Here is a 15,704-nt window from a genome sequence, read left to right as displayed (position 1 = left end):
ATCCACAAATGGTCAGAATAATAAACAATGGGAAAGGTATATACATACAGCCTCACTGTTATTTGGATAAATGTTCCTTTACAAGTTGTACATTGAATAAATCTTTTGCAGACATTATCAGGGTTCTGGGGTGATTCTGGTATGAATAACCCTAAAACTTTCTCTTAAATGTATTTGGTTTGTCTGTGTGGACAAATGCAAACTTAAATTCAGCTTGACACTATCTGGTGAGATTACTGAAATTCAGAAATCCGTGTCAGAATTGGTTTTAAAATACAAAAAGCAGGTTGACGTATCAAAGCAAACATTTCAAAGTGCTTTCCTCAAACGGAGGTGGAACATAAAATATATATGAAAACCATATATATTTTTATTTCTCCCTCACAATAATACAACACTACATTTTTGAAATATTTCAGCTATGTACTGGGTAAGTTTAGACAAAAACATTTCATGTTCTGGGTTGTTAGACCAGAAATAACATCTTAAAGGCAACTGTGAACATGCTGCTTAAAACCACTTAATAAGATAATGAAATAACATTTGGTGAATTTATGGCCTCTTCTAAGCAATGAATTACTGTAAACCTCAAGTTGTTGGTTAAACAAATCACAATACAACTACAATAATTTCTCATAAAAATGTGAAACAACGAGGAAGTTTGAATATTTTTCAAACAAATACCCCGAAAGACAAATGAGAAAATAACACAGTGACCTATCATTGTTGTGATCTTTGCCTGACCTGCTGATGTTGGTGCAGTGGCAGCTTTGTTTGGGCGGTTCCCTGTTTTCATATTAACTTAATAGACATCCTCACGAGGTCGCCAGTAATGGGTTCACAGAGATGATCGATAATAATCAGTGTATAATTTCAATGTATTTCATATAATTCAAATAAGTACTAATGACTGACACACATTTTGAAAGATAATAATACTCCATCAAAATGTCGCATGAAGTAAGTTATTTAATTAAACATGTCTGATGACAGAGAAGCGCAGCATTTCTTTGGGAGGGGGTGGAGTGTTAATCGGATTACTTGTGAGCTCAGAAGAACTATATTAACTGAGATCCTCAACCCAAAGAGTCGCTTAGCTTGAACTCAAGAGAAGCAAAGCTGATCGGTTTATGCTGGAGAACTCCAACAAGGTAAACATTATATATTTTTTATTCTATTATTTTAGAACAATATCAACACATTTTCCACATTTTCATAATATGGAGAGAGAAAAATCCTGTAGCTGTTTTGGTTTATTGCTTCAATGAATCACACAACTAGTGTAATATTTTTATAATAATATAACAAGTTCTTGTACATATTAGAATAGTTTGGTATTTTAATTGTGATTATTTTGTGTCTCAAACAAAAGTCATATACTGTGTGCTCTGTAGCTCTCGTTGTCATTCTTGTGGGAGTCATTTACAGAAAAGATAACAAATAATGAATGACTGAAAGCTGAATAATTGATCAAACTCTTAAGATGCATTTTATAATTTAAAATAGATTTTTAAATGAGTTTTTTTTTTTGAAGGTTCAACCATAGGGTTTTGTCATGTTTCAGATATTAGAGAAAATCTTTAATAATAGTTTCTGTGGAAAACCTAAGATATAAATCAATCAATTAATTACATGCCCATCTCAACCATATGAATTATTTCATGTTACAAAGCCAGACTGCTTATTGGTTAGAAATTAAATATCCAAGCAGGCACTTTACTTGTTTTTACTTTCTCCAACCATAAAATTTATCTTTCAGACAAATAATTGATGTCCTCATACATAAAATATTAATTCAACAGCTTTTATGTTTTCCAAAGTAGTTCAATATTCTCATGATGGTTTCTGTGAAAGGGGTTTATTTTAAATACTCATGTTACTCCTGGGAAAAACTGAACCAGAACCAGATTTTTTGGGCTAAGTTCTTGAATCTAGAACCTAGAGCCATTAAAAATATAGGAAATGGGTTAGCATTAGCGTTATCTCCTTTGAGCTCAAACACAAATATTAAACTTATATCATCAGGTTGTAGCTATTAACATAACAATCAAGATTATTTTTGTATTTTTAGAAGTAAACTGAACAATTCCTTTAGATATTTTATTTAAATTTTAAACAATTTAAAAAATTTTAATGCATCTTTCCTGAAACACCAAGTCAAATGTAATAATATTCTCATTCTTGATTGGCAAATATATAAATATTTTAAATATATAGTTTGTTTTAAAATTAAAGCAATTATGATAAATCCCTTGATTGTTTGCTACCATTTAAAATTGTATGATTTATTTTCAGAGAAATGGAGGTAAATCTTGCTTCCCTGGTTGTGTTGGTCTTTCTTATATTTCCTGTGACGTGTTTGAGTACAGGAGACACATATAAACCACCCAGAGAGGTAAATGTATTATTTCCTTCCTAAGCTGTTCCCTCAAAATGTTTTACCTCACTCAGCACTTTTCCTCTTCGCTTTCAGAGAAGTGAAAACAAACTACTCAAGAGATTTTATCCCACTGACTACGACAACTTTGTGGGTCTTTTGGGAAAGAGACATGCTGCTTCAACATTGAGTAAGCATTTCTTGTCTTTATCATTAATCTCAAAACATTTCCGTTTTCTTGTAAGGCAGTGTTTAAGTTGGGGTTTAAAAAATAAATTAAATTTTCTGTCTTGCACAGATTATGCCGATGACATCCTTGCTGACCCGCTAAAACAAAAAACAGGTGAGTGACTCTGCAACGTCTAAAGTCGTTTATTCAGGGCGGTTTAAAAACCAACTCTTTTGCTTTGGTCTGCTCAACAAACCTACAGTTTCCTATATGAACTTGATAGTAAATGTTTTGCTTTGCTGATATTGATAATGGCACATACATTTTAAATTCTTTATCAGCCAAAACTTTTGCAATTTAAAACTGTTTTTCACATCATTAAATCAAGATACTTGGGATTTGAATTAAAATTTTGAGCTTGTGATTTCAGATTTATTGGTAAGGGTGTAAAGGAAAAATAAAAACAGCCGTTTTTGTGCCAACGAGCTTCAGGAATTTATAAATGAGTTTTGAACCTCAACTAGAGTTATTATATATTTGTAAGATTGTGTAAAACTAGTACACAGACTCCAGATGTTTTTTAGGCTTTTCATGAAACTATTGAGGAGGAAAACAACCCTTGAACTGTCAGCCTGTCATGTTGATTCTTGTCTGATCTCCCCTGTGGTTGAATTATTTCTAAAACATGTTTAACATTCCTATATCGTTATTTATTCTGCTCAAAACTTTTTCACATCACAACCACAAAACCTCACTGCATTTTAAAGCATGCAACACAAGAGAGATATTTTTACATATTTTACAAATTTGCATACTTTCCAATTGGGGTTGATTGACAGCACTAAGACCCTCCCCCTGACTCTGATTGGTTGTTTTTAACTGGGAGTGGTGCATTTCTTCAGATAATTCAGGGAGGTGATGGAAAACATGGTGGCAGTTTTAACAAATATGTAAAAAATATTTTTTTAAAGTTATATACTGTAGCTTTAGCAGCTAGAATCCCAAAAATAGACTTTATAAATAAACAATATACAGAGTGTGACACTTAGTAACCTACCCAACAGTGCATTATAGCAAAGACAATTGAGATTTAATATGTTGTGCAGATGTAACCTGCTTTAAACTTCTCAATAAATCTCTTCCTGAGTTTTCTGCTGCGTTCTTTGGGCTTCAAATGTCTTGAGGCCTTCACAGAAAAGCTGGGTTTTAATATTTAATCAAAAACAAATGGATTCCTTATACTAATTAGGGTGACTTGTCAAGGCACTAGATTGCATATAATGTTCTCAATGGGTGTTAAAGGTTCAAAGAGTATTACACATTTGACAGTAACTCTACATTTTGTGATATAGGATCATGTTTAGCCTAATTTGTTAACTAGTAATTTAATCTTTGTGTGCAGCAGGAGCGGGTTGTGGATCAGTGCAAACATTTCTGCAGATGACGGGGTTTAAATTCTCCAACTGTGTAAAGCAAAGGTCAGAAACAGACTTCAATCTGCCCTAAAGACAAATAAATGTGATACTAGGCTATTGTACCATATTTGAACCATATTTGCTTTTCCACAGAAGACAACGCTCTCTGTAATGCAGATGTCAAACATCCGTGTGTGACCAGCTGCCATAAAACCTGCAATTTATCAAAGCTCTCCTATTCAACAAAGTCATCCATTGTTAGCAGCCAGAGGAATAAACACGCTGGTTAAGATATTGAAATCACAATTGTGACATCTGTTGCAAAAATGTATCACAAAACAGTACAGTAAAATATTTATTTATAGTGATTAAAGTACCTTTCACAAAAAAAACAATCACACATTTTCTGTGCTCTCACAAATCTGCACACTTCAATTCCAACAACTAACATAAATACATGTCAAGTGTCAATACAGCACTGCACATTTTTCCCTTTGAGAAAAACCCTAATATTGACAAGATTGTCAAGGAACTGGTGTCTCACTCTTCCCATTAATAAAAAATTCAACGCAGCAAGTCTTAAACATGAGCCCAAGCATCTTCTTTAAAAGAGGCTTTAACGTAAAATATCCCAATTCGACTGACAATGAAACGTGTGAAATCTTACAACCATCTCCTGTTAAAAAACAACGGATAAAAAGGGAACTACGCTGTTCACACACAAATAATCAGTTGTAACACCGAGTCTGAAAGGCTTCCATGTAAAACAAATTTAAAGTTGTTGAAATCAAAATCAAAAGTGCAGTATGTTTTTTTGTTTTTTTTCAGCCACTTCTTGGTCATCACTTTTTCACAAACATAAAATTTTCAGTTCATCAGACACTGTAGATAAACTAAAGCATACAGAAGCAAAACGGTGTCTAAAAAAAGAAGTAAACACACAATGAAAGGCTTGAATAAAATTATCCTTCATCCTGCTTTTCCCCCCCCATTTTAACGTCACAGTGCAAAGTCGCGTGTGCAGCTCGTGGCTCATACATTCTCAGTTCGCAAGGCACATTCTTTATGCGTCAGCTTGGGGAGAAGGATGCAGGAACTTGCCAAATGTACGTGTGTGTGTGTCTAGTGGCAGTTTCAGAAAGCGCAGATAAATATTCTGCAACCGTTTGCTTAGAGCAGACTAGGTGTTGTTTCAAAGAGAACAAAGGATTATTCAGTCAACTACTTCAACTATCTAGTTTTTCCAGCTGCGCCAGGAAACGCGGCCGCATGAGTGAAACTGCTGGATGAACTGAATTAAGAAAAGAAAACTACTAACAAAGAAGACAAATCCGTATTTGTCTTCCTTCACTGGGGAATCTTTTCTCCAGTGCAGGAATCTTTGGTTGGATTATATAGATCTGGAATATTATAATAACCATGTCTGGCTCATTTACACAGGATTGGGAATATTGTAGATTAGATGTTATGGAACAAAGTAAAACAATTCATCATCAAGTTGTGTCTAAATCTGTGTTCATGTTCCCTTTACAGTGCTGTGAAAAAGTTGTTGGTACTTTTTGTGTTTCCTGACATATTTAAGATCATCAAATAAGTTTTAATAGTCGACTGTCTCAATGTGAGAAGATAATTGAATCAATAATCAAACTAAATCATTTAACTAAAGTTGACCAGGACATTGTAAATAATGGAACCATGACTTTTGCTCTACCAGAATTATTCTGGTGCAAGACGTCTGGCCATCAGAATGTGACCTAAAGCTCAAGCAAATATTTGAATGGCTCTATAAATTAAAAATATATATATTTAATATTGGTTTTATTCAAAGTTCTGACTTGAATCTGATTGAGACGTAGCATCACTTTAGAGCAGGGCTGTACTACTAAAATCAAGTAAATAAAGTAGTCCGTGTTATTCAACACTATAGATTAGACATCTGGTTTTCAAATTCTTTTAGGCTCGGTTGAACAGAATTATTCTCAGATATAAAAACAGGATTTGTCTTAAATTCTTTGAAAACGTTTGATATATTTAGCCAAGTTTAATAAACTAAACAAAAAACTGATTTGGGTGCAGCAAAATGTTTTATTATGTGTATTACTGCAAAAACTCTCTTGGTCTGAAATGTAAGGATTTGGTGTTTTTCTTTTTTTTTTAATTGTTGGCAAAAAACCGGCAATTTTTAAAGTTTCTGAACCTTCATTAGGAAGCTTTTTTACATAAATTCAAAAAAGCAAATGAATAGTCTATGACAGCCATGGCTGTCTGGGTGAGCTTGAACATAGAAACATTATAAATAAATATTTCAGACCAGACTAGCTTGGGCATCTCCTCAGGAGGATTTTAAACTGTAGGAACATGGAAAGCTTTAGCAGGTGTAAAACTTCACTACACTTCGGCTGCCTGTTCCGGACAGGCAAGATTTTCTTCATGAAGCATTACAAATAAAATGTGACGACGTTGACAAAAAGTCCCAAGTGGAACGTTACGCTTTGTGTCCAGCTGAAAGACTCTGAAACACAGCCAACAGTTTGAGAGGTAGCTCATGCAAAAAAAACAAAAAACGATCACGAATGCGAAACTGGATATTTTGAACTGATGAGAAAGTTTTACGGCTCAGAACATGAAACCACGGCGTTCTTTGCACAACCAGGTCCCCTCCCTTGCAGATTTACAGTTCTCTGTGTGGAATGAAGTCAGACAACTTCTGCGGTTGTGAAGGAGAACCAAATGACAGTTTACTTGTTGTGACTGCAGACTTAAAACATAAAACACAATGCTTAAATGCTTTAAAATGTTGGAACAGCATCACCCTCTCAAAAATCAATATAGACAAACACAGGTGTCCAAGAACATAGTTGTAAAACCACTTAAAAAAATAAAAGGGTAAAAGTCTCAGCCCGAGGAACAGTCTTGCAGTCACAGCTGACATTAAAAGCAGTCGCTGAGCTCCAGAATCCTCAGGGAATGCACTTGTATGTGGAAGAAACTTCGGATCAAAGTGGAGCCAATTTCCTGCTTGTGAAGAACTACAATCCCAGATTATCACAATGCATGGGTAGCACAAAAAACGCCCATTTTCTCCTACTTAAAATCTGTGTTATTATCAAACCGGCGCTTCAGCGGGGTCTTTAGCAGCCACAGGTGCAGGACCTACTTCCTGCGCTGAATCATCTCCAGCCCCGGACTCCTTCACCCCAGATGCCCGCTCTTTTACTCTTTCGGCAGAATCCCAGGGATTTGGAAGTTCAGCTCTGTAAGCCTTTGGGGTCGGCGGCTGGTAGCGGTATCTATAGCCAAAGGCACGCAGGTGATAGGCGTAGTACTCCAACATGTACATGCCGGTGGCGTCTACATAATGAAAAGACACCGACACATCTGAACAGCACTTTGGACCCTACAACAAAAAAAGAGAAAGCATGTAAGTCACAGGTGTCAAACTCCAGTCCTCAAGGGCTGGTGTCCTGCAGTTTTTAGATGTGCCACAGGTACAAAACACTGGAATGAAATGGCTTAATCACCTCCTCCTTGTGTAGATCAGTTCTCCAGAGCCTTAATGACCTACGTAATTATTCTGTTCAGGTGTGGTGCAGCAGAGGCACATCTAAAAGTTGCAGGACACCGGCCCTTGAGGACTGGAGTTTGACACCCCTGATGTAAGTTTTCTACCATGTTATAGAGTCAGAACCCCTCAAACTTTCCAAGTTTTTGTCATGTGCGATAGACCAACACAAGTTGTACATGACTGGAAAGTAGGGCTGCACCGATTGCAGTTTTCTGACTGATTGCCGATTACTGATCTTTTAAAAAGCCTAACTTACCGATGCCGATTTTGACCGATACCAGTTTTTTGCCTGAAATGTTGCTTAATATATCAAGAAAGTTGCTGAATTGGCAACAATGGCGAGAGTAACTGTAAATGTCCAGACATGACCCGATCGGCCGTTTTGTCAGTCAAACCTCTCTCACAGGAGAAAAGAAAAGCACAGTGGTTGATTTTTAGACCTTTGCCAAGGTTGAAAACATTGGTGGATAAGAACAGCTCCACATGTAAGAACCGGCCAATCACTGATCTCCCAAAATTAAGGACCAACTAAAGTAGACCAGACAAGTAATAGTTGAACTCTCGTCAAATTAAATTAAAGAGCGACAAACTGGAAGCCATTAGAAGTTTCACAAGTCATGTAAAGGACACATACGCCCCTTTTTCAGGGCCGGCCCGGCTTTGAACCCGGGCCTATCGTTTTTGCATTAGCACTTCCAGCCCGGTACCACCCCGCTCCCTGGAACCCCGAGAGCTGCGGTTCCAATCGGGCCAGCCAGACCGGGCCTGTTTGGTGTTAGCTGTTGATTGGTTCATTGGCTGCGGGGGCGGGACAAAGATCAGATTTCTGGATCAGAGGAGCTCTAGACTTTCTCGATGGCTGTCATTTCAATATGCTGCATCAATAAATTCCCATCATAATCTATTCTTACTCTACAACGGGATTACAATCGCCTCTTCAGCCAAAGATTTTAATGGTAAATGTAAACAACATTTCTCCAATTTAACCGATTAGAAGTCGGCAAGGCTGTGAACAAGGGGATTTCCGCATCTGGCGTCGCTCCAGCCAGGAAATCCCGCCTACCGCAGCGGTAGTTCAGCTGACCGCGAGTCCAGATCAGAGACGACATTCAGACGAGATTTAATTTTTTTTTTGTTAAACTTAAAGCTGAGGTAAATGTTTCCTCGCTCATGAGCGCCTACAGAAAAAAATAGGACGGGAGACCCATGAAGAAAACTGTTCTGCGGTCGCTGGGAAGATCACCTGGGTAGCAAGAATTCTATTTACGTGATGTATCCAGCTCAATGCTAAACGACCAGGGCCATAGCACCAATTTTCTGTCCATACAATGACTAGGGAATCGTTTAGTTGTATCTTTATTTATGAAGACGCTTGAGCTGGTTTTTAAAAGAATAATTGGCAGAAATGTGTTTGGAGCTACAAAGAGGGAAAACATTGAAATTTACAGCAAAAAGATGATTCTATAAAGTAGTCAGGAGGGGTGGATGAATGCAAATTATACTTATTGTTAGAGATAAAATAAATAAAGATTTTATTCTACTTCACAACATTACGCTTCTGTGTTGGGTTATCACATAAAATGCCAATAAAACTCATGAATGTTTGTGATTGTAACATGATAAAATATGAAGCAGTGTGTACAAACTCTCTTACAATACAATTGAGGCTGTATGAAGTAATTTTCCACTCCCTACAGTGTATGCCTATACACGCCACCTCAATCTGGACACATTGCCATGGCAATTTCTGACAGGAAAACGGTTCAAAAGTTGCCACGGTAAAAAGACAAATGAGTAAAGTGCACATAAGCTGAAAAACACCCAGCGCTTTTGCTTTGTGGTTGTGATTATAACCGTATATGGTTCTTCAAGACAGGATTGTGAAAACCACAATCTAATGTAGATACTGGCATGTCTGACTACCTCACTTTATCCCTTTATCCCATAAGCATGCTTTATAACACCTTAGATCAATGCTGGGATTTACAGCACTTGCCTCTGAGATGGGGTAGTAGCAGTAGCTCCAGTACCAGAAGCTCTTGGGGAACTTGGCAGTGAGGTGTTGCTCGGGGACGAAGGGGTGGAACGTCTCCCTCTGCGCAGTGTCTCGGGAGTCTCCTGCCAGCACCCCAACCTTCTCCATACACTGCCCCATCGCCAGGTCCTCTACAGACGAAGTGTGAGTGCACACTTTGTCTTTAAAACCTTCTACGAATCTCCGCAGGGCTTCTCTGCTCAGTACGTATCCCGCGCCGCCGCTCATGTACCCCTGCTTGGTGTAGGGCTTGAATCTTCGGCCAAAGTAAATTGGCTCGTCCGGCGTGTGATTGGCAAGGATCCATCGCAGATTGTCCACTATCACGTAGGTGTCGTCATCTGCCTTGAGGAACCAGTCTGCCTCGTTGGCGTAATGCTCGTAGGCGTAATGGAAGGCCCTGATCGTTTTCCAGTACAGCTGATCGCGCCCCTCCTTAGTGCCAAGTCCCACCGTGGGGAAGTCGGGGTCATCCACAGAGCTCATGAAAACGACTACGTTGCAATGGCGGCTCCATGTGTACTTGACATGCCGAGTCTTTGTCTCCAAGTTTTTGGGACCAGTCATCACCCAGCAAAGGATTCGCACCTTGTTGTACAATTCGTCAGCCATGCGGCTATCCTCACCTGGCAAGGAGACAAAAACACATTAATGTTCTTTTATGTGTAATGTCCATTTCCTCTTGTGAACAAATCAACAGAGTTCTGGATTTCATCAAGACATACACTGGAGACCAACCATGTCATCATGTTGCTGGGTTGACGCCTTGGGCACAGAGATACTTGCATGTGAAATTACTCCCAACTCATTGTTGCAATTGGACATAAAGTCTGCTGAGGAGCTTGGTATGTGTAAAGATTTATTTTTACAGGATAGTAAAAGCTAATAATCAACAGTGTTATACACAGTAAACACTGGCCATTGACAATGGAAGTATTTTACCTTGTTCTAAAGTACATATATTGTATTAATTTGACAAGTTTTATATTGAAAAAAAATTATTTGTTTGAGTCTTTACAAAAAACTTTATGATTTTTGTCTGTCATCATTTTAAATTGTTTTATTTTACTTAATTTTTCCTTAAAATCAAAGTATTTTTTAATTTGAAAATGTCAAATCTGGGATTTGCCTTATTTTCATTGTTAATGTTTTATTCCAAAATAATTATATTGACACTCTTTATTATTTAAATTTTTCTAATGAAAGTTTTACCAATAATGCCTCTTATGTACATACATGTACAGTAGAAATAAAGTGATTTTTATCATTACTTTTGCCTTGCTAGTCTTTAGTGTCATTAATACAGGTATATATGTTGTCTGCAAACGTTCAGTGAACATTTCTGATGACGTACTGGGGAGGTTTTCTGAATATTCAATGTCAGCTGAGAAGCCACTGCACAGAAGAGGATGATGGTGTGGCAAACCTTTTGCCAAAGTCAATTAAAATGATACTTCTCAATGAAAATAATGCTTACAGTGTCACCAAAATCAAGTTGTAGCCTCCATTTCTCTCCCCCAACCCACAGCTCACAGACAGCTCAGTGACAAAGGCTCACAAGACAGAAGGTCAAAGCCTTGTTGTAAAAAGAGACAGAACGAAAAACCTGTCTGTTAAGCCAAAGACAAAAGCTGGCTCATCAGAGCTTTAGTCTGAAGATCTCAAGCGATGCCTACATGTTGACAGCCACTGTTGGGGGTGAGATTAATGCACAATAATGGAAATGAACAGCCTTGTTAACAGTGCCACGTTGCTAAACTGGTTTGTGGAGAAACTCTGAAAGCCGTTGTCTGAAAAAAATGCAATGGGATATGCCAACATTCAAATTGTCAAATCTTCGTAATTTCTTTTTGATTTCCATGTGTCTGATATCATTGGAAAGCTTAAAGTATAAATGTTTAGAATCTGTAAATAACTCAAAACACCCCCAAGTATACTAGTCCATACTTTGGCTGTGGCCAGTCACTTATGTAGAAATATTGAAGCAACATCTAAAAGATATCAGTCAGGGCAGACACTGGGCTTTCAAATGGACAATAACTCTAAACATACAGCCTTATTGGTAACAAAGTGTCTTAAGGACAACAAAGTCAATGTCTTGGTGTGGCCATCATAGAGTCCAGATCTCAGTCCTGTGGAGAAGTTGTGGGAAGATGTGAAAACTGAGGTCACTTTCACTGTAGCATTTGTTTCACTCCTACAAAAAAACCAATAATCAAAGCATCAACAGCACACATTTTCACAAAATTATTGCTGTGGTCTATTGTGTTATTGGGATCAGGTGTGTTCCTTATGTTCTCACCAACCAAATCCTTCATTAAATAAAATTAAATAAAGCCTTTTCCCCAACTGTTCCAGACAGCTGTTTATTCAGTTTATTTGACAAATGACAACAAACTATTAAATATAGCTGACTGAGAGTTTATTATGTCCACGCCTTTCATAAAGATTTGAAAGAAAAAAAATTCTGGCAGCCTAGCTTATTTAATGGCAGTCATTTTGACTTTGATGAGTAGGTATGTTATCAAATTTACATTGTACTTCTGCATCTTTGCACATTGTTTTGTACAGGTGGAAAACCTGAGACTCATCTAAATGGAATGCTCTCCTCCTAATATACCTGCTTTTCTCTGCTCAATTATATCGAAATGTCTGTTGAAAAAGAAAACTGCTTGATGTACATCATGTACGATGGCAAAAAATGCAACATTTTAGTCATGCTACTGTACAAACAATGCTCCTCTCTTTTTTAATGTAATAAAAGGACGAATTGCCGAAAGTCCCATTAGCTTGTAGCTGAGACAATGTCTTTATTTTATTAAAATCTCTTCCTGCTTTGAAGCAGGTTCAACAGTGTTGAACTGAAAGCCGGCAGGTCTTGTTGTCACTTCAAGCAATAGATAAACTGTAGCATTTGTTTCACTCCTACAAAAACCCCAAATGTAGCTACAGCAATAAGAGATTTCTATAAAAATCCTACAAGTCTTTAAGACAAACCAAAAATCTCTACCAATTAGGAATGTTTCTAACCATACCTGACTTGACAAAAATTCAAGGCACATTACTTGCAAACCGGTCTGCAGTCTAAAGTAGAAATCTAAGAATTAGTGAATGGCATCTCAATCACACACACTGCTGCAACTACACAAAGAGCAAGGTTATTTTTAGTGTCACATTTCAGACTTATAAAGCCCCTTTATACATTCAGCATGTTCTCTAAACCTGACACCCACTGAGAGTTTCAGCAGTCACATGTGAATTAACATCCTGGTATTTTGCTGTAACAGTTTGTGATAAAATTTTAGGCAAATTGAGATAAGCATGGGTAAATTAACATATAAAAATATAGTAAGTGTTTTAAAAGTTAAAACAAAAACACTAAAATCTTCTATCATACAGAAGATAGAAAACAAAGAGGATTGTTTTGTCCTCTTTATAAAGTCTTGCTAGGCTTGTTCCTCTAGTCTACATAAAGCAGAGTGGTAGAAAAGGGTAAATTCCCCTACAATAAGCACCTAAAAACTATTAAATACAGCTGTTTTAAAATCAAATTAACTAATTACAATAATTTTCATAATCAATGTTTGATCATATTTTAAATGCAGGAATAATTTGAGATTTTTCACTGTCACTTAAAGCAATAAGACTGTGTTATCCATTGTATTTTTATTTGTGTGTAACCTTTTTTTATCCAAGGCTATACTGTAAGAATCTACACACCTATTTAGAAAATGATCTTAGGAAATAAAACAAGCTCTTGTATGCATTTAGCTTCATCCAGTGAAAGCACATTCCAGACAGTGACACATAAATGCTGCCTGTCTTTTACATTCTTCCGCCTCAGAATAAGCAGGAAGTAGATTAATGCAAAACTCACGTTTAATGAAGCCCTTCATATTACACCCAGTGTCTTAAAGGGTTATGTAAGGCTTATACAACATATTAAAAGGTGATCTTTACACCAATACTCAAGAAACGGAAGAAATAATTGCTCAATAATAAAATTACTTAAACATCTGAGATGCTTAGGTAGATAACATTAGGTATAAAAAAAAAAAAAACTTCCTTTCATTTTGTCTAGTCAATCATTAAGGTGTGTTCAAGTTAAACCCTCTCATTAAGGCTCAACTGATCTGAATTCTTACTTCTGTAAAATAAAAGTTGCTCCTTTATTGCTCCTGGAAGACGAACATACCTATATGATGAGGGTGATCCAAGTTAAACAGAGCGGACCTCTCTTTCTTCCATATCCCCTGGTCTTCGTCCAACTGTTGCTGCTGGACACCAAGTTTCCCATAGCCTTCGGCCTGCTCAGACCTCTCAAACCAAACCTGCCGCAGGAACACGTACAATGTGAAGGTCCCCACCACAAAACCCGCATAAAAGGAGAATCTGGAACCCAGGGCCTTCATGCTGGACCAGGTGTCCTGCAGTTAATCACTGTGGCAGCAGCTCAACCTAAAGGAGGGAAGAACTGGAGTGAATATAATGCTATGTTGGAGAGTTGTTGATGCATCCGTGGCTGTACATGTGTCACTCCCTGTGTACGAGGTGTGGTTAACTCACCAGCAGCAACGGCGGAATATAAAACATCGCAGCCGAAATATCCAACGGGCTACTTCCTCTCAGCGATCGTAGCGCTTCGGCTCGGGGAAGCGAAACAACGAACAACAACAGCTAGCCATAATAAAAACCGAGCTAAGTTCTCACCCAGCGCCACGGAGAAAGGAGCGACCAAAACCCCCAGAGCCTTTTGTCCGAGTAAACTCCCAAGTGAGAGAAAACAAACAATGACACTCGTGTCCGGTTAACCATTGACTCCAGCTCTGTGTTGGAACCGTTGGCGAAAGCTAACTGGCTAGTCCGTTATTCAACCGACGGTGCTTGCTAGCGTCAACTTCGCTGTTAAGTTATTTAGCTGTCGCGTCGCAGCTGCGCAGCTAACGGAGACCCCGCCGACGAAGGAAGGAGGCTGGTGTTTCACTTTCACTTAAGTAAAATCCCCAAGAAAACCTGCAGACAAGACGTTTAAACGAGCTCCACGTCGGTGGAGGATTAAAAGGTCTAACTTGTGTGACTAACTGCTGTCTTCCGTCCAGTAAAAACCGTTACTTCCGGTCATATTAGTCAGGGGGCAGGGTCGGACTTTTACCCTAGTATACGTGACTTGTTGAGAATAAATGGTTAAAAAGTTTTATTTTCCTCCCTGGCCTGATACTTTTATCTAATATAAAATGGGCTCAAAAGAAGTCTTCAAATGAACTGAAAGAATAGAATATACAACTTTTTTTGCTTTGCTATTTTATGTTAAATATGCTACACATAAAGTACCGCGGATGCATTAAGGACACCCGGGTACTTACGCAACTTTCACGCCCTCTTTTGGGGGAAAGTTTACAGGCATGTTTTCACTGCAAGATTAAAAGATGGCGGCAGCGTAAGTCACTCTATGCCGTGCTCTCAGTGCTAGCACTCTTATTCTGCAATTTTCCTGAGTGTACGAGCGCTCAGTCGAGTACTTTTCTACTTTGTAAGTTTACTTTACTCTCGGGAAGATGCCTAAAACAGCCCAAAAAAGAACTAGTGACCACAGCAAGTTGGAAAAAACCTGCACTGGTATTGATGAGAAAGACCACGACTATGTCGGTCCGGCTCTCCAACCGGAGATTGGTGAAGAGGATTTCCCGCCGCTCCCGGTAACTCCAAGTAAGCCTCCTGTTGCCAAGAAGCCTTTTCCAAATATGTTATGAACAAATAGCAACTCAAATCCTGATGATGCTATTGCTATGCTTGCTAACCTGATCAACACGAGAAGTGATGCTTTAGAAATAAAGCTGGGAAGTATGCTAGAAGAAATCAAGGATATTAAAATGAAAATTAACTCAGTGGAAAAACGAGTGGAGCGCAATGAAAAAGATACAACGTCCTGCTTAATCCGTGTTACTGAGATGGAGCGCTATGGTCGTCGTTGGAACCTCAGACTTCATGGAGTCGCTGAGACCGAGAAGGAGGATGTTCGGGAGGAGGTGTTGCGGGTGTGCCAGGAGATTCTTCCGAAGGATAAAGAAAGGCTTCAGATCTTCATTGATGTCGCTCATCGAGTTGGTAGAAAGGTCGCTGCCAACTCCCGCCCTCGTTCTATC

General features: G+C 38.2%; 1 protein-coding gene and 1 long non-coding RNA gene across 2 annotated transcripts; one reads left to right on the top strand and one right to left on the bottom strand.

The window, feature by feature from the left end:
• Positions 1–390: 390 nt before the first annotated feature.
• LOC114135135 (uncharacterized) lies at positions 391–4,918 on the top strand. The gene is made up of 6 exons (XR_003593544.1): positions 391–1,151; positions 2,296–2,395; positions 2,474–2,567; positions 2,676–2,720; positions 3,949–4,024; positions 4,115–4,918. It is a non-coding gene; the product is annotated as an uncharacterized LOC114135135 (long non-coding RNA).
• Positions 4,919–4,945: 27 nt separating this feature from the next.
• On the bottom strand, positions 4,946–14,683 carry c1galt1lb (core 1 synthase, glycoprotein-N-acetylgalactosamine 3-beta-galactosyltransferase 1, like b). Its single transcript, XM_028002101.1, has 4 exons — positions 14,128–14,683; positions 13,757–14,019; positions 9,523–10,187; positions 4,946–7,358 (listed from the first exon to the last, which is right to left on the bottom strand). The coding sequence occupies exons 2-4, from the start codon at positions 13,971–13,973 to the stop codon at positions 7,068–7,070; spliced, it is 1,173 nt and encodes a 390-aa protein (XP_027857902.1). The 5' UTR covers positions 13,974–14,019; positions 14,128–14,683; the 3' UTR covers positions 4,946–7,067.
• Between the last annotated feature and the right edge of the window lie 1,021 nt (positions 14,684–15,704).

The sequence above is a fragment of the Xiphophorus couchianus genome, chromosome 20 (assembly GCF_001444195.1).
Source record: "Xiphophorus couchianus chromosome 20, X_couchianus-1.0, whole genome shotgun sequence".
NCBI lineage: Eukaryota > Metazoa > Chordata > Actinopteri > Cyprinodontiformes > Poeciliidae > Xiphophorus > Xiphophorus couchianus.
This window is presented reverse-complemented; position numbering and strand designations above follow the sequence as displayed.

What these genes read in the sequence shown, in the direction of transcription:
- c1galt1lb (XM_028002101.1), bottom strand. Translation starts at nt 13,973, where the DNA reads ATGAAGGCCCTGGGTTCCAGATTCTCCTTTTATGCGGGTTTTGTGGTG. An exon ending in GGATCACCCTCATCATATAG is followed by an intron (nt 10,188 to 13,756) that starts GTATGTTCGTCT and finishes TCTCCTTGCCAG; the next exon opens with GTGAGGATAGCCGCATGGCT. An exon ending in GCTACTACCCCATCTCAGAG is followed by an intron (nt 7,359 to 9,522) that starts GCAAGTGCTGTA and finishes TTTTTGTTGTAG; the next exon opens with GGTCCAAAGTGCTGTTCAGA.